Consider the following 26,789-nt stretch of genomic DNA (forward strand, 5'->3'; position numbering starts at 1 on the left):
TATTTTGCCTCATAATGCCCTGCTGGTACCTCTCCACCAGAAATGGCTTAAAAAATAAACATTAGGCCAAAATCTTCCCAAAACTATCACAAAACATTGTCTCGGGCATCAGGCTGCATATTTACAACTTTCTTTGGGGGGGTGCTTTTAGAGACCGGCGTCTCTAGACTCTAAACTCTAAGAGAGGTCCGGTTCCTAATAACAGCTCTGGTTCTGTAAGTTTCTCTAGACTAGAACGCTTCACTCTAAACCATTGTGAATGACTTTTTTTGTTTATATCTGAACAATTTCACTGGGCAGAATGTTTTGAAAAATAGGTGGAATTCCCCTTTTCAGCCTAAGCTAAGCTAAACTGGCAACTCCTAGAATTCATTCTCAATTCATACTTTATGGGCGAAATATGGGACCGGTTAGCAAAACAAACCATGCAGTCGCACATACACCCCTGGAGTTAAAGCTGCCAAAGCCCTATTCTAATGTGGCCAGCCCCACAGATCAGCGCCCCACATTGTTTTAATTGTTTTAACTTGTGGGGGGGGGGGGGGGGGGGGGGCTGAAATGCTCGCTTATGGAGGGGAGATCCTTTGCTTAAATCTCTCAAGTTCAATAGTTACAAAAAAAAAAAAAAGAGAAAAAAAGCCTGAGCCCCCCAGACCCCCTTCTTTTCCCTCATCCCACTTAATCCGGGCTAATACCTTTCTTTCTATTGGCTAATAGCTGAGAGACGCTGGAGGTAATGCTTCTTAAATAGGCCCTGCTGGACTGGGGTTGGGGCAGTGAGACCTTACAGGCCTGAGAAACACCGGACTCAAAGACACTGTGCAGGATTTTCCTCGCTCTCCAGCTTACCAGGTAAACCCCCACTAACTGGCCTTTACAAACGCAGCTATTTGATTTTAATTATGACGTATTTCACCGGAGTTTTGCCAGATATTATTTTTTATGCTGATTTGTGACTAATATACAGTTAGTGGGCTCTTTAGGAGTGATCCGTTTTTTTTGCACTGTAATGCCAGGACGCTTTGTGCCCATCAGTGTCTGCTATGTGTGCACCTTAAAGGAGAACTCCACCCAGGTTTCAACATTTCGGTATATTTAAAGTGCTAAGATGTAAGCAAAGTCAGACTCAGATTGGTCTGGTGTGAAAAGCTCTGCTCTAGACAAGCTTAGAAGAATCGTTCACGGTGGTGGTGATAGGAACCAGAGGTCTGAAGAGGTAGAGCATCTCTAAGTGCTATGTCACAGAAATCTACTGCATGAAATGGCCTCCAATATGTCTGGATAGCAGCATTTTGGATAGCAAATAAAATGGCTGTAGTGCATCATAACACCTGGTTGCTATCACCACCACTGTAAAGAAACTCTAGGTTCCACTACAATGAGCCGGTTCACATCAGAACACTCTCAGTGACTTTGATGACAACTCAGTTACTACATTATGCAGAAATTTTGAAAAATCAGTGGAATTCCCCTTTTAAAGTAGCAGAATTCACTCTTTAGGTGGGGGTTCTGGGTACTTTGGGACCTACACCACCTAATCTATGTCTTTATTTCTGAACTGAAGTAATTATGAATGGGTCTCTTTCACAGCAAACAGACATGAACTCGCTGTATCTGTGTGGACCGACCAGCAGCAGTGGTCTTTACCCGTTTCCCCGCCTGAACTCGCTGTTTTATGACACTCACCAGCAGGTGGCAGCACAACACCGGCCTCCAGCTGCAGCGCCCATCCAGAGCCTGACTGTGGCGGAGCGCCTCGCGGGTAAAAGCGCCACTTATTTACGCATAAATTCCACCCTAAATCAGTGGCTCCATCAGTGGCAGTGGAGTCCAGCCTGTTAGGGGCGTTTTAACTAGCTAAAGCTCTAAATGCATCTCTAAATTATACCGTACGACTACGTCTGGATCAGTGAAACCTCCTTTCTTATCTGCTTTCCTCGGGTTTCCCTGGTCTGGCAGCCATGTGGAGACACATGCTGATCAGCTCTGCCAGCACATTTAGCGTGGAGATGTTCTACAGATCAGACCAAATCAAGGAAAGCACAGTGTAGAACCGAGGTCTTTCATTAAAATTCAATAAGGTCCAGTTAAATTTCTTCAAGCAAAGGTCCAGAATATCATAATATCTAACTTGCATCGTGATTCAGTGCCATATACTGTTTACTGAAGTGGCCTAGTAGGAATATCCACATCTTATACAGTCAGCAACTGAATATCAAATCAAATCCAATTCAGTCAAATTTCAACAACATTTATTGTCAGTTTTCTTTTTTTTAGATCACGCCATGTAAAATAATCTGGCTCACTTTCTTCTCTGACTGCTGTTTCTCTCCTCTGTGTGCAAAGCTCAGTGCTCATCATAATGCACAGACCTGATTGGTCGAGTAGCGTCACATGTGATTTTTACAATGCATGCGATTGGTCTGTGAGTGTCTCGGGCCTCTAGAGCTACCATAATGACTAGAAAACCTATCCTGGTTAAAATAGGGCCACTTTAATTAAATAACAATTAAACAATTAAATAATTCTCCATAGTTTATCAGTTATAGGTTCAGGTCCACATAGGACAGAGTCTGGGTCCAGACTCGGACCACAGTCCGCCTATGAGTGACCTCTGATGTAGGAGAACTTGTCTGTCAACACGTGTCAAACTAGCCTATTATTTCACACTTAAAAAGATCTTCAAGGGTTCTTTAGTAAAGGCTTTGGTTCTATTCAGAACCATTTACGCATGGTGAAATCAGATTGATGGACAAAGTGTTGCGTATGCTTCTACATAGCACCAAAAAGGTTCTTCTATTGTTACGATGTCCAGCTTGCAGTGGTGGACGAAGTACATAAATCATGTACTTGAATTAAAGTAGAGACACCCAAGGTAAAATATTACTGGAAGCTCCTCCCTTTACTCCTCTACTTGAGTAAAAGTACCTTCAAATGTACTTAACTATCAAAGTAAAAGTACTAAAAGAGTAATTCTGGCTCTGATCTGGTCCTGTTATCATTTTTATAACCAGACTGGCTTCATGAACTCATTTCAGGTGAAAGTCCTCCAGCGTCTCTCTTGGTAAACCAGTCTTTTAATAGAACGTCATTAATTAGTGACGCTGACGTCTATTAAAATGATCAGAAGCACAAAACACTGAAGGTAAACAGTTTCCATCAGGGAGAACCGAGTGGCTCTGAAATCACTTTTTACACACAAGCAAAGTTTCAGGTTCAGATTTATTTACAACTTAGTTCCAAGTTTAAGTTTAATAAAAACTGGCTTTAAACTCAGGATCACAGATGAGCTCCTTTACTATGTTGATCTGTAGGCGTCTGTTCATAAACATAAACCAGCCCAAACTCATTTACTATAAAATGAAATGGTGTTTGTAGAAATTCAGAAAAAAGCCGCGTCAGTCTCGACTGCATATGTGGACATATTTCTATATTGAGCTCTATTTACACAAAGTTAGGTTAGTTCATCATTTATGTTGAACAGACTCTCCCAAAGTTTTACGCTGCTGCGCTGACGTTGAACCGCGTGCTGCACTGGGTCGGTATGACCAACAGGTCAAAACCAGCTCTAAACAAAGTGACCGCTGGGCCCTGATTGGGGCTCTGGCTTTGCGCTTCTTTCGTTTTGACATGTTACGTTTTTATACACACAGAAACCAAAAGGAACGACAGATTTCTCAAAATGTAGGAGGAAAAAGTTGGATAATAGACTCTGAAATGTAGTGGAGTGAAAGGAAAAAAGCCCCAAATGGAAATATTTCAGTATAGATACACAAAAAAATACTTAAGTACAGTAACTAATTACATTTACTTAGTTACTGTCCACCAATGCAAGCTTGTAACAACAGCAGAACTCTTTTTGGTGCTATACAGAACCATATTTAAAAGGTTCTATACAGAACCATATACAACACACCTCTCATCAATCTGAAGAACCATTTCACCATGCAAGAACCATTTAAGCATGCAATGGTACTATGTAGGTAACAGGGAGCCAAAATAGTACCCTGGAAAGAAAACACAGTCTTACTAAAGTTCTCAAAAGGTACTCAGCTGCTACAGTAACCTTACATAATCTCTTAAAAAAAGGTTCTTCAATGGTTTCTTTGTAAAGAAAATGGTTCTCTGTAGAACCATGAGCACTTACAGAACCCTCTGCATGATGAAATAGTTATTTGCATTGAGGGAAGCATTCTTTAGATCGCAGATTACAGAATGCAGAGTGGTGTAGATGGTTCTACAGAAGCTGTATGAAATGGTCAAAGCATCAAAAATGGTTCTGCTATTGTTATGAGGTCAATCTGTAACAATAGAAGAACCCTTTTTTGGTGCTATACAGAACCATTTGTAGAAAAGTGCTATGTAGAACCATATAAAAACACGTTTACATCAGTCTGAAGAGCCATTGCACCATACAAGGAACCATTTAATCATGCATAGGATTCTTTGAGTGTTCGTGGCTCCATGTAGAACTGGCAAATGGGGTGCAGTGATGCTTAATAACAAACAACTATGATTATTAAACTTTGTTTGGGCCTCACATTTTGAGGAGCCAGGAACATGATACACGTCTTAAACATCTAGCCTCACTTGAGCTGATAAAGTAATGAAAGGAAGAAGGTGAAGGCAGCTGGTGACCCTGATGGATTTGTGACAGTAAATGTAAATGGTAGAACTTCATTTCTATGCTGTTTGACATCCTACATGAAATTCCTTTGGAAAGTCTGAGCACTGTGTCTGCATTCCAGAGCTCATCCTTGAGGCACGCTATGGGAACCAACAGAAACAGAGACGGAGCCGCACTGCCTTCACCGTGTCGCAGCTGCAGGCGTTGGAGAAAGCCTTCCAGCAAACCCAGTACCCGGACGTGGGCATGAGAGAGAGACTGGCTGTGTGCATCAACCTCCCAGAGGCTCGCATCCAGGTGTGGAAAGCTGCACAACAACACTGTTGAAACACGTAAAAGCGTTTGTTTAAATAGCTCCTATCACCACCGCTGTGAATAATTCCGACTGTGTAACTTTCTGCACATTCTTAAAAAATGATGGTTCACCGAGAGGTTCCTTATTAAATCAAATGGTTCTGCATAGAACCATGAAAACTCAAAGAACCCTTTGCTTGATTCAAGGGTTCTTTGCATGGTGAAAGTGTTTTCAGATTTTATGTATTTATATGTATATCTCACCTTTTTTAAATGGCTCTGTATAGCACCAAAAAGGGTTCCTCTGTTGTTAATAATTAAGTTTGATATAGCAACAAGAGCAGAACCCATTTTGGTGCTACATTGAACCCTGTTCAAAAAGGCTGTATATTGTATATAGAACCATCTAGTGCACGTTCTCCATCATTTTTAAGAACTTTTAACGGTGAAAAGTGGTTCTTTGAGTGGTCGTGGTTCTATATAGAGCCATTTTCTTTACTAAAGAAGCCTCACGTCAAACCGCTCTGAATGACGATGTTCACCTCTTCATGAGTTAGTTATGCGGAAATTTGGATCAAATCTGTGAAATTCCCCTTTGTTCCCCATTTGTGAAAATGCTGTTCCAATTTGATCTGCTTCTTCAGGTATGGTTCAAGAACAGGCGCGCCAAGTTTCGCAAAGGCCAGCGTTTTGCCCCTCTCCCAAAAGGACGAGGCCCGGAGGACGCCCGTGACAGCAAACAAGCGAAAGAAGAACTGACAGATGAGGAGAAAGGCTTCATTTCCCAAACGCAACATTCGTCCAGCAGGGACATCAGTCCCAGTCCCACCAGCGCTTCCCAAGAGGAGCCGGCTCATTTCCAGCCTCCATCCCGTCTGCATTCCCCAACGGCTCTCCCACCGTTTATATTTGGAGAGCGGCAGCAGCATCCACTGCCTTGCGCTCTGGGCCTTCTGTCATCGGCTCTACCTTTCCCTCCTGCGTTCTTACCCATCATACAGCCGCACAGTAATGCCGCAGATATGGTGCCAATGGGGAAATGCAGCGGCCTTGGGCTACAGAGTGGCTGCCACACTAAATCCGTGGCTTACCCACGTGTGGACTTGTAGCTGCACCACCCAGCCCCCCCAGAAAGGATAGATACATACCCTGCTGTGCCAGTTGTCATTGGGGGCGGTGGCGGGGGCTGTAAGGATGGGAACAGGTGCTCCTGTGTGCCACATTATTGCACTCCAGTGGACTGAATAGTGTGGGAGAGAGTTGGGATTAGGGCTTTTGTGTTTTTAACTGCCATTTAATGACCTCTTGATGAGTTTACACAACCGCACACCTCACTGGTAAGAGGCCCTAGAGGTCGTCATAGTGGTCCACACTGCAGATAAATACATGGTGCTGCCCTGCTGTTTTTTCTGAGCACTTTTTTAAATATACACTTCCTATAGCATATTAATGGGGGGGTAAACATTTTTTAAAAGCACTCAAATGAAATGCTGGAGAACTGTTGGGAAGCTTGCCTTTATTCGGACTTGTTTTAAAGAGGCTGATATGTGTCACTATACCTGAACCAAGTTCTGCGTATTACCACTCTGGAAAGTATCAGGCCTGCTAAAAAGTAGACTAGACCTCCAGATTGCATGAGAGCCTGTTTAATACTATGACAATGTCATGAGAGTATACATATTTCTTTGTTTGATGATGCAATAAAGAAAATATACCTTGACATGAGTGTAAACAAGAAAAAGGATTTCTGCACAGTACCACATATGCACTGTATTGTCGCACTGTGGAAGAGGGAATTACACTGTTAAATTTCCGCAATAAATTCGGAAAATTAAATGGTTACAATGTAAACAAAGTCATTCAGGGTGAAATGCTGTGTTTTAGAGAAACTCACCGAGTCAGAATTGTTCGTAGTGGTGGTGATGGGAACCAGACGTCTGAAGAGTTTAATATACATATAAATGGTTACGGAGAAGTGGCCTGAGACTGTTTTACGGTAGTTTTGAGAAAACATATTTTAAAATTTCATTCACAGTAGAGAGGTCAATGCAGGCAAAGCGAGGAAAGTGCTTTCTTTTCCAATTTACTACTATTTGACTTCATCAAAAAAAACAAAAACCGAGAAAACACGCTGGTCATTTTGGGATGCGCATAAAATATCTATGTTTGTGTTGTGGACATGGTGACCTGCATGGTGACCTGGTTCCTATCACCAAAATCTGAGTCTATAATTTTCTCTATAATGAACCATCTCAGATAAAAAACACTCAGAATGACTTTGTTTATATTTGATTGATTTTTTTTCACGATCCAATCGTCCACCGATGACAAAAGTACAGTAAATGAGCTAATCCATTATTCCTTTCCTGCATTATTACCTTTAAATGCAGATTTAGGCACATCCACGGAAATGACAGACATCAGTCCATGCGCTGATATTCATTATTATTAATAAACTATATATATGCTCTAGTAAAAAAATAAAAGACTACAGTCATGTTGCCTTTGTTACCACACCATAACTGTTGAACCACTACTTTCTTCAGTTTATTGTACACAGTCCTGAAATAAGAGTGTCTTAGTTAGCTGTGTGCAGGGTTTGGTCACTAACGCAGTGGTTTCACAGTCCTGCTCCTGTAGTTCTGCAGGTTTACAGCAATGCACACTTTCATGTTTTTTAAACTCGTTTGACCTCAAAGGACTTGTTGACCAACGAGTTAGTTGAGTCAGGTGTAATAAAGCAGGATGTAATGGCTGTAATGTTGTGGAAGCCCATTCCTGCTACTTGAAATAAAAATGCTAATAATAATGATCCAGCACCTAATTATTATCATTTTCCTTATTTTTCATAATGTTGAGATGCCAAGCTGTTATTTTGAGATACTGCCTAATTACTTTTACATGCTTTTTCTTTCTTTTGAGACATTGTCTCATTAATTTGAGATACTAAGTCATTATGTTGAGATACTATCTCATTATTGTTACAAACATACAAACATATATACATACATACATACATATATATATATATATGTGTGTGTGTGTGTGTGTGTTAGAACGAGAAAGCATCTTACATAAATGTCATTTTGATGATTGAATGATTCAGTGAGGCAGTATTTCTGTGACTTCGTATCTCAAAATAATGCATAGCAATTCACTTAATATCGAAAAAATAAGAATTGGGTGGCAGATTTTTTTGTTTTAAGTGGCGGGGACAGTCTTCCGAGGTAATGAATGTCAGGACAGACAAAAAAACATATATTTTTATTTCTCTTGGGTGTGCGCAATACTGGGGCTCGCGGTATTCTCCAATCCAGATGCGTCATTTCGAACGCGCAGCGGCAGTGGTGGGAGTGTCGGCCTACGCTTCTTCCCTCGCCGAACTCTGGAGGCTTAAAGAGACAACGGCAGGCAGAAAGCCCGGCTAGCCGTTTGGGGGGGATTGAAAAATAAAACGAAGAGCGCCTGAAAGCGGACATAAAGGAGTATGCGGCATGCAGCTGTAGAGATACAGACGGAGAGGTAAAGTCTCGGTTAAGTACATGTGTTTTGTTTGGAAAGCGTTAAGTCAGAAATCCGACAGAAGCTTCAGCCGAAGGGTTAGCGTAGCTGGCGTTAACGTTAACTGGGCTAAATTAGCCTGTTAGCTTTAGCTGCTAGGAGCACTTCAGGAAAAATGGATTCGAGTTGGATTTTGCTGAAGTAGAGGCTGCGCCGTCTGTCACGCTTTCAGTCGACGGGAGGTCACGACGAAACCTCTAATCCCTTCGTAGCGTTTGGTTCGTCAGGGATTAAAGAGCGAGTTTATTTCTGCGAAGTTCGGGCTCCGGCAGCGAGTCGCGTCGCTAGCTGGCTAGCTGGGCTAGCTCGCCGGAGTCGGTTAACGTTAGCAGCGCTAGCTGGTCGGTAGCTGCAGGTTTGATTCGGCGATTCGCTTGGTTTAAGTTGTGCAGGTGGACGAGAGGGCAGCAGGCTGTGTCCGTGACACGGTAAGAGCTCTAACAGTAGCTACCGCCTCTAATGTCTAACGCGGCTCTTGTCCTTAACGGATATGTTTCTTATCTAAGTTAGCCAGCTTAGCTGCTCTCCCCAGTTTTAACTGTAACTAGCATTGCTGCAGGTAGACTCATAGCCAACCTACACTAGTAAATAGATGGTTCTTTAGTACAGGGAATGGTTCTGTTTAGAACCATGAGTACATTTGCATGGTTAAGTAGTTCTTTACGTGGTTAAATTGTACTCTAGACTGATAGGGAACGTGTTGTGTGGTTCTGTATAGCACCAAGTTCTTGTCACGTCAAGCTTGTTTCAGTAGAACAAGAACCATTTTGAGGTGCTATTCCGTTATAGAACCATTTTTCAAAAGGTTCTGTGTATGTGTGTATATATATATATATATATATATATATATATATATATATATATATATATATATATATATAGAGCATCTTCTTTGTCAGCCTACAGAACCGTTTGCATTTAAGCGTGCAAACGGGTCTGTAGCGGTCATTTCTTTGCTGAAGAGCCCCTGAAAAACCATCTTAAAGAGTGTAACCCGTCATAAACCTGGAGGTTGTTGTCTGTCTTAATTTAAAAGTGCTTTCAGTGTCATTTGTTGTAGTCGAGTGTGAAGAAGGCTGTTTGAAAGAGCGAGTCCGCTTGGTAAACTGCTTGTCTATACTGATGGTAGCCAAACTGCATAAATTCACCATGCCTGCTTGTCCTGCTCAGTTAAACTGTTGTCTAAATAAGAGCATTGAGGCTAGTCAAGCTGTTAGGCCCCAGTTAACCTGCCAGCTGATTGTACGAGCTTCACCATTAAAGACGCCTGAAAATGACTCGCAGCCTTAACATCCCTTTTTTGTTTCAAACAGACCAACATGAATGACCTTATTTGTCTCCTCGTGGTTGCATTGTGAGCTTTAAAGTGCTTAGAAGTTGCTCAAGCAGTGCCTGTCTGTCTTGTTGGGTGGATCATTTGGTTTGACGTCCAGGTTGGCTGACTGAGAAGCTCCTCAGGACCTGCACGGTTGTGTCTTGGCCAGATGCTGTGCCTGGGCTTATTGTATTTGAATGCTGTGTGTGTTAAAGTTTTTGTCAGCTTTTTTTATTTTTTTACAGGATAGGCGTGGGCAGCTGGTTAGCTAACACTATTTTGCTTTGCTTCCTGGTAGATTAGTGTGGCTCTGGCCAGCTGACGGCTTAGTCCACACAAACTAGAGGATTGAACCTAACTAGACCTACAAGGCTTACATAACACAGGAGGTGCTGGTTTGATGAATGTGGTCCTTTACTTATAGCCAGCCATGCTGGTGTTGTTGAAATGATGTCTCTGTCTACTTGACATCCTGTTAGCTCTGGCCTTGAAGGTTCCTCTAATGGTTGGTTCACACTGTTTCAGCGTTAGCCAGCACTAGACTGTTCCCAAAATGACATTGCACAGGAGTTAGATTAGATTTAGGTTAGCTTAAACTTTGTCATTGTGCAAAGTACATGTACAGAGCCAGCATCATGCAGTTAGCATGTAACCAGAAGAGGAAAAAATATATCATTATTTACATATGAAGTGCAGAAGGACAGTATGGCGGTTAAAAATATATAGATGTGCAAGTATAAATATAGTACATATATACAGGTTTGTGTTCCATTCCCAGAGTTTGATGTATATGAGGTGGTATTGTGTGTGTTATGTAGTATTATGTGTATATACGTGTTACTTTTGCGGCTGTTATTTTACATACAGTGGCTAATATTATCTACAGATAACACAGATAATAATATGCTGCTCTGGTAATAATGGTGTGCATGTTGCCACCAGTTTTAAGTATTTTAGAGCTGTTTTGTGTGGTTAACCTCAGTGTGTCATGTGCTGGGTGCTTTTTGCTTTGAAAGAGCTATCTGAAATACATATAACCTACCAAAATGTTGCATTCCCTTTCTGTGAAAGTGCTTCAGTCAGGCTAATGTTTACAGTACTGTGTAGTGTAATTTTAATAGGAGGTAAAAATGTTGCATCAAAACAAGCTCGGTCAGGTTTCTAAGACATTCTTTAAGCGTAGTTCAGCAGCAGTCAGGAAGCATGGGTTTCATTGTCCTTCAAATGAATGTGTTATTTGAGATCTTGATGATGTGATGGTTTCAGAAAATGTTATAATATTTGCTATATTGCCCAGACCTTTTCTTACAGCCAGCTGTCATGGTATCTATTTTTAAACTTGTATAGGTGGAGTCTCTCCTTTAGCCGTATGCAGTTTCAGGCTCTTTGCTCTTGTGAATAGCTGGAATAGCTTATATAGTCCTCTGTTTATGACTCACCTGTGAATGAGCGACCTGTAAGACAGTTAAGATATGTGCAGTTCAGCCTTTGTCATTTTTAATGATTGATCTCATGCTGAGAAGAGCCAAGTCACCAAGCTCCTTCAGTTTCAGCCAGCCCATTATTCAAAATCCTAACACCCCCCTCCAGCACAGGCCCTGATTGAACCGGAGCAATGGCCTACAGCGTTTAAAGTGTGTCAGTCTAGTCGATGGATAATGAAATGAGTTTTTTGCCCATCAGCAGTGAAGTTGTTATCCTGAAATTTGTCTTATTTATCCAGGCGTGATCATTTGTTGTTCACTAATACGTTTGAAATTTGGGATATTAAATACTGACTGACTCCAAATCCCAAAATACGGCTTTAGAAACACATTGTCTTTACCAGTCTGCCGGTTCCTCTGTTCCTCTGTTTGAAGCGAGATGCAGGGGTTGATCCCGGCGGTCATTGATTGGTTTAAGTGCATTTTCTAAGGAAGACAAAGCAACGTTGCTGATAGTTCCTGCATTACCTGTTTCTGCTTCCCTTCCACTGACATTGTGGGGGGGGGTGTGAATTCGGCCTCAGCAGAATTCCTGTAAACAGTGACAGTACATGATGTAAACAGTGTCATCACTGGAAGAGCAGTGGTGTCCCTGCTTGAGTGTGGGGCAACAATTTTAGCCACTGTTTTGTCCTTTTAACATGTTTTCAACGCACACTAATATTTCTAATGTGTGCTGTGCTCCAGGGTATATTTTGGCTTGTCCATTCGAATTTACATGACACAATTGTAAGGCAAATTATTCAGTAAATGCATGAAAGAAATGAAAATTTATTTATAATAAATAAATATTTATTTATTATTCATTAGATTTTTTTTGGTAAAATCTCTCCTCAGATTAACAGAACTTGTGTTTTATGATCACACATATTACTATATGCTTACAATTTACTGCTGAAAGCCAAAAATCTCAGATGCTCTTTGTGTTGTTTTCTAAAAGTCATGTTTCCAGAGCAGATCACTGAAGAGACGCCGTCTGTTTATAGTTTATAGCCCAGATTTGGCGGAAAAACTGAGTTCAGCTTCTTTTATTATAAGGGTTTGAAATGACATCACCGTCTATTAGACTGGAGAGAAGAGCTACAGCCTCATGCGACGCCCAGTTTCTGAATGGAGCTTATGGAATATGAACGTTATGAAGAACATGACCAAGTGCGCTTTGGAACCACCGGTGGTCCCGAGGAGTTTGAGTTTAAGGTTTGAGTGTACATGAATGGGGATGTCTGGACTATTTATCTTGCTGTTCCCCAAAAAATTAAATGTCCCAGTTTTTTCACTGATGATGGCAGAATTTTCAGACACTGCGATGTTGAAAAACATGGAATATCTAATTTGCCGCTGGCTGTATACCATCATAATATAAACACAGAATTAGGCTTACCGCACCTGTATGATAAACAATACTCCTATATTTCGTGCATTGCTTGTTTGCCATGTCTCTTGAAAACCACTGTCACTGACATACCGTGCAGTGTTTTGTGTTGAAATGTGTTTATCTGGGCTAATCAATGTATGTGGTGTGCATTTAAATCTTTGTTAAACATTTTTAACATCAAGACACCTTAACATTTTAAAATATCAAGAATGTAACTTGAGACGAAAATCATATCAAACCTATTAATGTGTGTAAGGCTGGCTTTACATGGTGAAACTTTCATGCAACTAGTTACCTCCAACATAATTTCTGTGCAACTTTACAGTGACACTAGACAAAATCGGAGTTGCACACAATGCAACACATTCAGTTATTTGACTAGTTGGACAAATTGAACAGCTTTTTTTTTTTTGGTACACAATTTATCTTTCTTGCCTTAAAATGAATCCACAGAGTGTAATTTCCATGTTTATTTTGTGTGCATGTTTTTTTTTCTATGTATTTTCCAGCTGTCATCTCTCTTGACACCTTAAAATATGACCATCATTTGATGATGTTTGACTTGATCACGTTGGGCCTCATTCACCAACCATTCTTAAGAAAAAATTTCTAATTAAGTTTTTGGTGAAGATTTTGACATTTACCAACATTTTCTCATTTGGGATTTGTTCTTGGGTAAGAACAGAATGTACACACACTCAGGAGCACAAAGATGTGAACAGTCCCTCACTGTCAAAACACGTTGTGAATCTGACACTTTTTTTTTTCTCAAGAAGACATTTTTTAGATTTGATTAGATTAGATAAGACACTTATTAGTCCCACAATGGGGAAATTTCCCCATTAGTTCCAAACGAGTTGCAGGATGCTTTACATTGTGCAACTGAAGCATTTTTTTAGACTCTATTAATGTGTTTCATTCAGTATCTTCATTTAGAGATGGCACAATTCTACTTTTTCTTTTCTGATACCAATATTGAAATCTATACCAATCTGATCAGAATGCTCATTTTTAAAATGAGCTGTTTTTAACTGGACCTCTGAAGATGAGCATCTAAAAGTAGCCTGTAATGCTGACACTACTCACTCGCCCTATGATGCTGTGATTGATATTTCAAGTGAAGTTTGTTTCAGGATTGGATTGAATACTTTCTTTTTCCCTCTCATATTGATCCAATACTGATACCTGTTGATACCGATTTGTCGTCTAGATATGTGCTCCCTGCCATCACAGTCAGTTCTAGTAGCAAACGGTGCTGCTTATTAAATAGGTTCTACTGCAGCTCTTGCGTGTTTGCATCGTGTGTGCGCTGACTAATCTCAGAACTTCCTGTTGAGGGCTTTTGTTGGGCGTTTGGTCTACTTATAGACGTCCAGCTAACATGGCAAAATCTAAGCCATTCCTGTTCTGTGTCGTGATGATTGATAAGGCCACTTTTGTGAATGTTGTCTTTGGTGGTAATGGGATACGTATTAAAAATAAATAAATAAATAAAAAATCAGTGCTGTGTTACCACTAATGCCAAGAAATAAAAGAATTTATATTATTTGACACTCATTCTTTTCAAAAACGTAATATATCAAATTTTTAAAGCAGAAAAGGGTATAAAAGGAGTGAGTGCGTTTACATGCACTCGATAATCCAATCATAATCGGATCTCTGCAGTTATGATTATTCAGATGGTCATGTAAACGCCATACTCCAGTGTAGAACGGCTGTACCAGCAGCATTGCCGCGAGATGGCAACAAAACACTTTTGGAGCGACGCTAAAACTAAACACGAAATAAAAGATTTAAACATTCTTCATCTTCTAGATGATGCATGTTCATTTTTAAGTTGTGCGTCTTTTTTTCCCATTATCTGTTTTCTCAAGTGCATGTAAACGTGTTGATCAGATTACTGACAAAGTCTGATTTTCTTCAGTTATCGGATTATTAACTGCATGTAAACACTCAGTGTTTTAGAATGAAGCACTTCATATGTAAATACATTGTTTTTTGTGGCATCAAAACAGTGGAAAACCGGTTGTTTTGCAGCGTCGTTTCCGTATCTAGGCTATATGGACAATGGCGTGAGCTTTAACAGTGTTTACGAACTGCATTATGAAAGACTGAGGACATTTGATTTCGATATGGGACCATAAGTCATACTCGCTGTTTTGCTGAAAGTAAGGACGATTCTGTTTTTGTGTCCATGCTCAGACCTGTGCTACAATACTGCTGTGGGGGGCTTGTATGGAGGCATGTGAACTATAGGAACAGTAGAGGGGTTTTGGAAACTGATACAAGCAATGCTTGGCTTGTAATCTGCAACCATTTTGTTCCATGCTTTAAAATCCCATGACCGGTGTGCGTCTCCCCAGGTTCAGTTTGTGTGATCCAAGCCTAATAAATACGTCCTCAGACTGTCTCCTATTCAGTTCTCTGTTTGTTTAGTGGGCCTTCTTGCCTTCATGTATATATTAGGAAGCTGTTGAGCGTGTGTTCTCCAGTATTGATCAGTGTTACTGGATCCTCTCCATCAGCTGTAGTTCGATCTTGGATTAGCGTCTGTCTGACTGCCGAGGTGATTTTGGGGTTCGTGTAAAGCTTTTGTATTTATCATTGGAACACTTATTGGACTGATTTTTGAAATGGATGCTCTTAAACTAATGAAATAGGAGTATTCATTGATGTTCTCTGCATGACACATGACCTAACTCATCTCCTCTGATAATTAGAGCTGCACAGTGATGTCAGAATCTTATCGGTATCAGCAGATTATTAAAAATCCCTGATCAGACTGGTGTTTAGATTTGACCAGTATTTGAAAACAAGGTTTGATGTCATTGTTTTGTTTGGAACAGAGTATTGAGGCAATTCTGGGCTTCTGCATTAAGAGTTTGTTTAATTTGTTTTAATGCATTTGTAACGAAGGACACACATTGATATCAGATGTCATTGGTATTGACAGATATTTGCTCAAAAAATGACTGGCATTGACTGATATTTGGTATCACATGTTCTTGCACTTCAGAAGAGCATAATATTTAGGTCTCGCTGGGTTACTGTACTAAAATATCTGCTAAAAATTTGCAAGTAATTGTTCTGTTTCTTGGTTATTCTGAAATCAGGGGATTTAGTCCAATTTCTACATTTTAGAAACTGTTATCCACATGGACAGACGTACATGAAAAATATCAGACATTGGCATTGGCTCTTAGTTCCTATATCGGTGCATCCTGAATTGTAGTTGAATGTTTATATATCTGTGTAACTCTAATTCAGTGTCTAGTCCCAATTTTGACATTTTATAATGTTTTTGTATCAGCGTCAGTAAGAGGCATGTACATGAGAAATACCGTTCTCGTATCAGTGCTTTCCTCCTGCTAATTGTTCTACATGCATTTGTTTTTTAATTTCTTACAGATATCTCAAGAAGATGTGCTACTTCACTGCTTGAGCCCGTCACCGCAGCCTCCAGTGTCCGACTGCAATATTTGGGCATAAAGAATGTTTGAGGCATTTCCAAAGACTGACTTGGAGGAAGCCATGAGGAGCCCATGGGGACGTTTTGCCGTGGCCTCCTGGATCCAGTAGCAGGAACTGTGTATATGTGTGCGTGTTGGTGACTGAGGGTGTGTGTGGGTGTGTGTGTGTGTTAGTGTTTTTGTTTGTGTGCTAATGTGTGTGTTCTGTATGTATGTGTGCACATGATTGCACAGGCTGCCTTCTTTGGGCAGTAACGGGCTACGCTGAGGGCACCTTAACATCAAAGGAGGAAAACCCCGATTCTGAAGGATTAAGCCAAGGCTTGTGCTCCGTTTTGGATGGTAAAACGGCAGGCTTTCTGCTGCCGTAAGGACTGCATTTGTATATAGACATTTATATACAAAATCTCCCTCTCTCCTCTGTCGCATTGCCTCAGACCCCCCTCTTTCCCTGGGGCTTGTTTTGACGCCTCTCAGTTTTGAATGGCCGGTGAGTAACCGTGGAGAGGCCAGGGTATCACAAGCTTATGGATTTTGATAAGAGAGGTGGGAAGGGAGACACAGAGGAAGGGAAGAGGATGTCCAAAACAACCAATAGCAGGACTGGGGGCCGGGGCACTGGGCCCAACTCTGGGGTCCTTATGGTTGGCCCCAACTTCCGAGTAGGGAAAAAGATCGGCTGTGGTAACTTCGGCGAGCTGCGGCTGGGGAAAAACCTCTACACCAATGAATATGTGGCCATCAAACTGGTAAGTTTGGGGGGTGGAGGGTGGGCGATGGGGGGGTGGGGGTCTTATGCTTGTCTTTTGTTCATGTAGGCATGTAGGTACCTTTACAACATTTAATGGATGAAAAATAGGTGAGCAGTTGCACTGACTATACACCCCTCAGTCTCTTCATAGCATCTCTTATTTGCCATCTCAGTGTAGATACATATAAAAATTTGCACTTGCGAAACCAAGCCAGTGAATCTTTAAGAATTAGTGTTCAGAATAGTAGTAACACATTTATTAAATGCTCATTGTGTTCACAATTAACAAACCTGTTCCAGCATTAAAAAACAGGTATTACTTTGAAAAAATACTCATTAAAAGCTTAACCCTTCACTAAGACTGTGAAGGTGCCCCCTGCTGAGGTCGTCTGCAATGTATAAATAGCGCCTTCTCTTCTTGCTCTTCTTTTTAGATTAATTTTTTTATTGTTGCTGGTGATCAGCTTCCTTCGTTTTATCCAGAACGTCCTTTCAGTTTTCTGCGTTTTCTACTTTGAACAGGTCATTTATACTTTGTCATTTGTGTTTGAGTTGGTTAGTCCTGTACTGTTTATCTGAGCCATGGTAGATTGTAATGATCTGATGACTCAGAGCCTTAAAGATCGTTGTTGTCAAATGTGCATTGTTGAAGGTGCATAGGCTTACAACAGCTAAACACGCTTGTACCTTGACGTACGTGTAATCGATTGCATTACATGCGCTGCTGGAAGTGATCTCAGTTCTCTGCCAGGCACATGAAAGGGTATGGGGGTCTGCACCCGTAAATGGATGTTTGGTTCAGATAGCTTCGTCCCGGCGAGAGTTATTACAGAGTATTCTGAGCCTCTTTCAAGTGAATCTCCCTGTACATATAATTTATTTTGTTCTGTTTCAGCTTCCCTGTTTAAAAGTGTGCTGTACGAGTTGATGCGCTGGGAATGTGCCTTTATTTGTTACAGGGCAGCAGGTACACTTTAAGAGGGCAGGTTTTTCAGGAAATACTTACATAAATGCGTCAATCCAGTGTGACTTGGGGATTTTAATGGGTAATAAACAGCGTTTGCTCTCACTCCTACCTCTTTCCTCCTACCTTTGTGAACGTGGCCTAACGCAGTGTGGAGATGGATGTGACCATGGTGATAATGATCTGCTTTAAACTCAGGATCACAGATGAGCTCCTTTACTATGTTGATCTGTAGGCGTCTGTTCATAAACATAAACCAGCCCAAACTCATTTACTATAAAATGAAATGGTGTTTGTAGAAATTCAGAAAAAAGCCGCGTCAGTCTCGACTGCATATGTGGACATATTTCTATATTGAGCTCTATTTACACAAAGTTAGGTTAGTTCATCATTTATGTTGAACAGACTCTCCCAAAGTTTTACGCTGCTGCGCTGACGTTGAACCGCGTGCTGCACTGGGTCGGTATGACCAACAGGTCAGAACCAGCTCTAAACAAAGTGACCGCTGGGCCCTGATTGGTGCTCTGGCTTTGCGCTTCTTTCGTTTTGACATGTTACGTTTTTATACACGCAGAAACCAAAAGGAACGACAGATTTCTCAGAATGTAGGAGGAAAAAGTCGGATATTAGACTCTGAAATGTAGTGGAGTGAAAGGAAAAAGTCACTCAAAATGGAAAAACTTCAGTAAAGATACACGAAAAAAGTACTTAAGGACAGTAACAAATTTCATTGGAATTGGGGTTCTAAGTAAATATAGTTGGGACGTTGTGTGAAACAAATAAAAACAGAACACGATGATTTGCAAATCCTTTTCAACCTAAATTCAATTGAATACACAACAAAGACGAGATATTTAATGTTCAAACGGATAAACTTTGTTTTTTGCAAATATTCACTCATTTTGAATTTGATTGAAAAGGATTTGCAAGTCATCGTGTTCTGTTTTTATTTATAGTTTGCACAACGTCCCAACTTCTTTGGAATTGGGGTTGTAGTTACTGCCCACCACTGGTAAACTATATAGACTGGAGAGTGAACTGTTAACATGGCTAACGTTTCCAAATTAACATACAACCTCAAAAACAGTGAGGGACGTTTTTCCATTATATGGGACCTTTTAAAAATCATCTGAGAATATGAGTCTCATTACACTTCTGCTTAAATGTTAAGCCACACTTTATTATTAATTTAGTTATGAGAAAAAGTGAATATTTGATAAAGCATCTATTTAATTTAAGGTAATCTGTTGACTGTGTTCGGTCGTGCTGAGAGAACACGGCCAGACAGTCTCTCAGGGCTTAAACTTGTCCTCTGAAACATGAGCAGGAATGACAAGGGGCTTTAAGGAAATAGGTGTCAGAAATCCATTTTTATCTCCGTGAAGCTCGTCTCCACTGAGCTGAGTGACTTAACTGGCTTGAGCTCCAGGCTGTAAGATTTCTGATTGTTCCTGTCTGGTAAACTTCAGTCACAAACGCTGTGGTCAGGCACTGAGTGGGAGTTGCTGATGTTTCTGTTAAATCAAAGTTAATATTGTTTACAAGCCTGCTTAATATTTTATTGACTGATAATGTTTTGTTGGAGCCATAAAACGTTATCAGGCGTAGGATTTGTGTTCTGGGAAATGACAGTCATGTAACTTGGCAACAGAGAGGGATTCTCCCATCACATTTGCTCGCGCTCTAGGGACGGACATTTCAGTTAAAGTTCTCCTCTTTCCTTTTTATTCTCTTTACAGTTACGGTTGCGTAGAAGTCTGGGGCTCTGTCTTGCTTTCTTGTTTGGTTTCTTGCTTTCTTATTGAGAATTTGATTATTACATTGTGTTTATGCAGGCGTTAAGGCTGTAACAACAACCCTGAAACGTTCAAAAACTGGAAACGGTGACCGTCAAGAGTAAATGTGGAGCTGAGTGGCCAGTACAATCTGTGGTATCCTTATGAGTATGTATGGCAACTGGGAGCAGCCTGTCAGAGTAAAGTGGGTGGGGCTTATGCAGTTTATTGTAAACACATTTAAAAATAAATAAATAAATGAAGGTGCTTATAAAGTGTGGGTGGTGTTGATTTTTGGGATGGTTTGACAGCCACTTAATTCAAAGCAATTGAAAAAAAATTTTGTTGACTCAAATGTGAACGTTGGTTCCACATGAGAGAAAAATATGATATCGATATAATTAGTCATTCACCCTTATTATTTTTGGCAAAAACTGTGTTGATGTAATATATTTTATTAGTTTGGAACCAAACATACGTTTGAATCAAGAGACGCAACATCAGTGTATCTATATGTAAAAACAGTGTGTCCCATATATATTTCGCACATTGTTGCTGGCCAAAGAAAAATAAATATATCCTTAAAGGTAAATTTACAAGAGAAAAGTAAAAAAAAAAAACTTCACTTCCAGTAAAATGCAAAAATATTTTTATTCAAAGCAATTTTGGAGCATTTCGATTGGTCCAGTCACCACTAACTTTACATACAATGGTGAACTTTTATCCCATCTAAACTGATCTATTAACTGTGTAGACATTTTGAGCGCAGAGTATTAAAACTCGAATTGAGGCTTGACTTTAAAATTGAGAATCATTTAGAACCTGAAAGTATACACTAATAACACTAATAATCACAGAAAGACTAACTCATCTCGTTTTTCTGGGGTTTGATCAGTTTTAAAATGTAAAAAACGAGATAAATAGTTTTTTTTATTCACTGGTTTGCCTGCTTTGTTGAACTAAATCCAGTAAACCAGGCCTAATTACGTGCTCTTTGATCAACTGCATGTTTCATTAGTTTTCAACTGCTGACGAAATCCTCAATACATTCAGGTGCACTTACATTAAATAACATAATAAAGCCTGTTATTCATTATTTCATTATTGATTTTGTGTATATACATGATTTGTTACATCCCTTATGATCAATCCTGTTTAATTGGATTTAGTGCAGTGCAATATTTGAAGCGTTGATTAAAAATCACGATACATGGTTCATACTTTTTTGTAGTTTAAGACTAGTCAAACCTCTGAAAAGTTCTGTAATACATACAGTTCATTGAAAATGTACCGCCTGCCGCTATATTGCAGGCTTCTGCAGTATTAGTACTGGAAAGGCCATTTTTTTACGATGACCACTCTGAAACAGTATATCCTGCAGCCCCTGCTGGGCTTCCTGACTTCAGTGTTGGTGATCCACCAGCAGCTATAAACCGTGTACAGCAGCTGTTCACATGTTTGTCGTCTCCATTTAGACAAAAACTGTCCTCATAAGCCCAGGAGCGCTAAATGCTAACCCTGACGAGATGGCAGTGTGCTGCTGATGGTTTGAACTTGGCGATCCACCTCTGCTGTTTGGTCTTGTGGGTGGTGTTTTTTGCAAGCTTGGCTGCGTCTGGAGAGCAAAGGTGAACACCAGTGTCACTCTCTGGCTCAGCGAGAGAGAGGGCAAGAGAGGTGAGCGAGATGGAGAGGGGAAAAAGTGTGTGTGTGTGTGTGTGTGTGTGTGTGTGTGTGTGTGTGTGTGTGTGTGTGTGTGTGTGTCTCTCTCTCTCACACACACGCGCACACACACACACACACACACACACACACACACACACACACACACACACTGACTGCTGAAAGGTTGTCTTTGTTAGGCAGTTCTTGTGGACACAGTGCTTCAGTCTTTGGTTCAGTGAGAAGCCCACTGGAGACCCAAGTGTTGTCGTGGAAGACTGGAAACATTGTGTGTAAAGACACGCGTTTGAACAGGGGATCCCTGTTGTGTTATGTTTCCCAACAGCTACTTTGTAGTGTTGCTGTCATTTACTGATCATTTTCACAGTTTATTGAGTAATCAGTTTGTCAGAAAGTGTGAGCAGTAGACTTGGGTGATTTGAAAGATAAACATAGCCTCAAGCGGCAATGAGTGGGTCCAAGCACACACAAACCCAAGAAACTCTCGTGCACTTTGAGCCAAATAGGCCTAATAAAGCCTAATGCAGTTTGGGCCTTCGAGGCAGAGAGGCTGAAAAGAAGTCTGAGTTCATCAACAGGCCTTCATTTGTCATGAGCAATGAGCAGAGGGTTTTAAACCTAATACATGTTTACATTTCAATTTACTGATCTACAAAGGTTTGAGGGAATACATGAGTAATGGTCAACTTTTTGTCTTTATTGCGTTTGCAAAGTATTGTGTTTCTCTATGTTAAAGGCTTTAATAAGCATGACATAATGAGACCCAATGCACTCTTAAGTTCCCTTTTAGCAAAAAGGACCCCAGTGAAAGTGGGTCAGACTTGGTCCAAAGGTCTCCATGTTATGAAATTTGATCAGGGACCTTCATCAAAGAAGTTCGGCAAGTTTTATTCAGATTGACCTTTTGACCTTGGTTTAATAAGCTGTAGTCTTTAAATTCAGAATACCAGAGAAGGAGGCTAATTTGTGACATATGTAATTACAAAGTTATTCAGATCAGTGAACTGAATCGAAAAACACCCTTTATTTATCTGTAGACTTTGCAGTATCATTGTAATACCACTTTGAAAGATTTCAGATGTGTTTGAGTGCTATAGCGCCCCCTATGGGCCAGTCAGGATAGAATTTTGCATGCCACGTCAGAGTCTTAATTTAGAGATACCTCTACAATTTTGAGATGATCGGACCAACGTCTGATGAGCTACAGCAATTTAAGCTAGCAGTGCCATGGCCACAATGATTACGTGCTGGAGGCAGACCAAAAAAAGTGCGAAAAATTGAAAATGTGCTGAATAATAATAATTTACGCATGTACGAATGCTGAGAAACGGCTATGTAGCATTTACAGTGCCCCCTAATAACCTATGCACACAGAAATTGATGGGCGTCCTCAGAGCCCGTCAAGTTTGACATTTTTTGGGTGAAGGATTCTCGAGTTACAGATTTTTTTTAAATTAAATAAGAATTATTAGTTTTTCCAGAAGGATTCATTTGCATATGGAAACCATATTGTTTACAAAATAAAAATGTGTTTAATTATTGAGGATCAGGCTATGCTGTTTTTTTTTTTTTTTTAATTTTTTTTTAAACACCAAAAACGTGAGGATAAGGTGAAAACTGTAGGACTAGTTTGCAAACGTAGGTTTTGTAAATTATGCAAATTAGCTCACAATCTAAGTAGGCGGAGCTAAATGGTCCAAATTACAAAGTTGTTTTGTTGGACGCAAGGAATCAGGAAAAATGTGTGTTGCAAGTTAAAAATCTGGGGAAGGATTTAAAGGGCCAAACGCATTGTTAATAATATTATTATAATATATAATAATATATAATAATAATAATATTATTATTATTATTATTATTATTATTATTATTATTATTATTATTATTATTATTATTATTATTAACGGGGACATTCACGAGTACTTAAGTACTTTGTTATCCGTTCAATTGCCAGTATTTTAAATACTGAAATCACTATTTGGGTTTTTGTTGCCTTCCACCACTGAAAGCCAGAGAATATCATCTACTGAGAATAAAAACCTCATGTGAAAAATTATGAGCCCTAATGAGCTTCCAGAGTTTACCGATTAATGTCCACTTATTAGCTCGTCTGAAATACCCAGTGTAGGCGTGTTAGTCGCATACAAATTGCTCCTTTTGGAAGGATCTCCATTTTGTTTTTCTGTTTTTGACAGTGTGAAAATGCCTGTTACCCTTTACGGTGTGTAAACATCTTGATGAATGGACCAAAAGAAACCGCCCAAAATGACTTGCAAAATAGTCTGGTTCCATTGACTTACATTAAAAGTAAAAATTTTTTTTGTTTTCTGGTAAATTTACCATTTTGGAGACATAAGGTTTTGTTCCGACAACAACGAAATATTAATAAAACTACTAACTAAGACTTTTTAATTACATCTATTTATTTATACAAATTTTATTTGCAGATAAGATTTTGTTCCATGAGAGTTAGTTTGTTTGTTTATTTATTTATTTATTTATTTATTTACGTTTCTTTAAAACTGTATCCGGATAACGAGCAGATGTCTGTTCGTCAGCACGCTGCCACATGAATACAAAAGGATGGTCTGGCCTAAACTCATATTGTGCATCGCCATTTCCTATAGTTCAGTGTATATCTGCTGTCCTTATTAGTGATGTGAAGGCTGGCAATTCAGATACATTTCCGAGCCTTTTGGCTCAGGCAGGTCACACCTCGGTCTGCCAGAGAGACATATTTAGAAGTGTGAAAAACGTGCTGTAGCAGTGAGCCGAAGTGTTTTATGACTGGTGGGAGAGGCCGTAACCACTAACAAAAGGAGTTACACGTGCTGATGAAGACGCAAGCTGAACTCTAATGATGTCTTCTACTCAAATAGCGTCTGAAGAAATGACCAGAATGCACTTTCCTAATGCATAACACATCTGAATGCATGAACATCTGTCATGATGTCTTCAGTAAGGTTTAAGCAAGCTCAGTGACCGCGAAGTGCACTGAAAACGAGAGCGCGTAACTGAAGTGCTTCACTGACACTGGATTTGCTTATGTCAGCGGAGGCTGTTGTAGCTGCCAGTCTTTCCTGCTCCTCACGCGGCGCAAAATATTTCTCACAGTAAATATCAGACGACGGAGTAGCCCAACTTTAGTTTGCCTGTAGTTTACAGTCAAGTTGGAGCGAAGTGTGTGTGTGTGTGTGTGTGTGTGTGTGTACACACACACGTCTAGCTACACTTGTGTGGACTATATGTCCTAACAGTGATGGGTAAGTGGGACATTTTTGCTGGTCCCGTTTTTTCACCACAAATTACACTTTTTTTTTTTTTTTTTTTTTATGAAAAAATCCTTTTGGATGCTAAAGTTAGAGTTTGGGTTAAGTTTAGGTTTAGGTGTGGTATTACTCGGCTACAGTAATGCAAAATTTAAATAGAAACGCATGGAAATCCTCACTAGGTATGTAAGGTGAGTGTGTGTTTGTGTGTGCAAGAATGCTAAACATAAATATACTTGTTCAGGCTGTTATGTGCCATAATTTGGGCACCCGGGGCCGAATTATACATTTTGAATTTTGAAGTGAAAAGAAGTAAACGCATCTCTCCAAGAAGCTTTTAAACATTGACATTTTTCTGCTAATGTTGATGCACAGCCGCTTTTTTGATGAAAAGTGGCTTGACGAGACGAGACGGTACGTAGAAACACCTTTTGCTGAAACCAGTGCTTACTAACTTTGTTGTAGCCAGCTTGGAGCCTTTCTGATCTTGTTTTAGGGGTTCTCGCCCACTCTTCCTTACAGAACACAAGATCTGCAGTATTCCTTGGGTGTCTTGCATGCACAGCATGTTTAAGATCTACCCAGTTTTTTTGTCGGATTACTATGAGGGCTGTTCCAAAAGCTCCAGCTTGCACTTCTTGGAGTAGTTCATGGTGGATTTTGAGGTCTGATTTGGATCAGTGTCCTGTTGTAGAAGCCAGCCTCTTTTCAGCTTCAGTTTTTTGACTGATTGTCACATTATCTTCCAGAACTTGCTGATATGTTGTGGAATCCTTTCTTGCATCTATCTGTGCAGTGTTAACTGCGCCGTGGGCTGCCTCACAACCTCAAAACTCCACCCCTGTGCTTAGTTATTGTTGTTGTCGTCGTTGTTTGTTTGTTTGTTTGTTTGTTTGTTTATTTATTTTTACCGTTCTCTGTGGTGATACTGAATATTACTGCTGAATTATAACCTTTTGTGGGGAAAATGCTGAATCATCCACTTACGCTCCTCCATTATTCTGCCCGTGTTGGATGTGATTGTCGCCGTGGAATATGATTCCCCTCTCCTTTCCCTGCGTGAGAAAGGGAGAAAGTCAGTGTTATCCCTCCCAAATCCTCCACACCTGCTCTGGTCTTTCTTTCCTCACTCTCCCTTTCTCCCTTTTCTGTTATAGTCATTCCCTCCATTACCTTGAGAACGAGTGAGTGGCTGGATGGATGGACTGGCGGATAATAGGCGTATGTTTAGATGACTAGATTGGCCTTGCAGTGATGCCAATCAGCAAATATTGATCAGATACTCTCATAGAGCCGTCACGGTTGATGAGTTAAAATTGATTTAAAATGTAGCTTCTCTGTGAAAAGGCAGTGATTAGATGGACATTTGGATGATGCGTATTGAACATTCTCCTACTGATGAAACAGAGCCTTATGCACACGTCAGTTAATGTGCATGTATTGCTTGTAGTGTTTTTATGTATTTTATTTTAATACACACTTGAAATGTTTCCTTATTATTTCTTTTTTTCTAATTAAGTATTTTGGATTGTTTGTTGTTCAAGAAAAGTCCTTTTTTGGCCTTTTTAAAACTCTTGATAGCTTGATTAATCAGATCTAGAGTGATCTCTAGTTCACTTAATTACTAATAATTGGTAGCGACAGACATGTGATTGACAGTAACCGTTGGCGACTACTGTTGTCACGTAGTGTTTCACATAGTGTTCAATCTCTTTCTGAAAATCTGTGATATTGACCTTCCCTGTTCATCTACACAGGAAAGTGAAAATGGATCACTAGATGCTTGCAGGGAGTGGAGGATATTGTTGCATGTAAAGTGAGAGAATTGGTGTTTGCACTTCGTATGTTACAAGTGTTGTTGTATCGTCTTGCTTTTCAAGTCTCCATTCTTGATATTTGCCATGTCTTATGGCTGAGTCTTTCATGCCTTTCGGCACAATTTAATTACATCATGCTGAAAAGGTCCAGGCAGGATTACTTGTATGCTTCCTTCTAGTGGACAAGGAACGTAAAAGAGGAATTTCACAGATTTTTGCACACTTTTGGATAATTAATTGGGTAAGAAGTAAACAAACCTGTTCGGAGTGGAATCTACTGTTTTAGAGAAATGTACCGCATCAGAGGGTGCAATGGAGGTAATAAGAACCAGACGTCCAAATAGTTTAATTCTTCTGAAAGCTGCTTTGCATTAATTATTTATTTATTTTTGGTTATGAATATG

General features: G+C 40.0%; 2 protein-coding genes across 4 annotated transcripts in view; both read left to right on the forward strand.

The window, feature by feature from the left end:
- The first annotated feature begins 780 nt into the window (after window positions 1-780).
- zgc:101100 (uncharacterized protein LOC445169 homolog) lies at window positions 781-7,718 on the forward strand. Its single transcript, XM_037535730.1, has 4 exons — window positions 781-852; window positions 1,591-1,762; window positions 4,749-4,924; window positions 5,566-7,718. Exons 2-4 carry the CDS (start codon window positions 1,600-1,602, stop codon window positions 6,028-6,030), a joined length of 804 nt encoding a protein of 267 aa, XP_037391627.1. The 5' UTR covers window positions 781-852; window positions 1,591-1,599; the 3' UTR covers window positions 6,031-7,718.
- Window positions 7,719-8,287: 569 nt separating this feature from the next.
- csnk1g2b (casein kinase 1, gamma 2b) overlaps window positions 8,288-26,789 on the forward strand; it is a 63,837-nt gene continuing 45,335 nt past the window's right edge. For 2 of the 3 annotated variants that reach the window (XM_037535861.1, XM_037535859.1), the window contains exons 1-2: window positions 8,288-8,443; window positions 16,065-16,875. In XM_037535861.1, the coding sequence (XP_037391758.1) occupies window positions 16,654-16,875 (222 nt within the window). In that variant the 5' untranslated portion in view covers window positions 8,288-8,443; window positions 16,065-16,653. Of the gene's footprint in view, window positions 8,444-8,755; window positions 8,911-16,064; window positions 16,876-26,789 lie in introns of those variants that run through there. The other variant, XM_037535860.1, reaches the window with a different exon arrangement.

Source organism: Pygocentrus nattereri, chromosome 28 (genome assembly GCF_015220715.1).
Source record: "Pygocentrus nattereri isolate fPygNat1 chromosome 28, fPygNat1.pri, whole genome shotgun sequence".
In the NCBI taxonomy this organism is placed as follows: Eukaryota; Metazoa; Chordata; class Actinopteri; order Characiformes; family Serrasalmidae; genus Pygocentrus; species Pygocentrus nattereri.

What these genes read in the sequence shown, in the direction of transcription:
- zgc:101100 (XM_037535730.1), top strand. Translation starts at nt 1,600, where the DNA reads ATGAACTCGCTGTATCTGTGTGGACCGACCAGCAGCAGTGGTCTTTAC. An exon ending in TGTGGCGGAGCGCCTCGCGG is followed by an intron (nt 1,763 to 4,748) that starts GTAAAAGCGCCA and finishes TCTGCATTCCAG; the next exon opens with AGCTCATCCTTGAGGCACGC. An exon ending in TCCCAGAGGCTCGCATCCAG is followed by an intron (nt 4,925 to 5,565) that starts GTGTGGAAAGCT and finishes CTGCTTCTTCAG; the next exon opens with GTATGGTTCAAGAACAGGCG.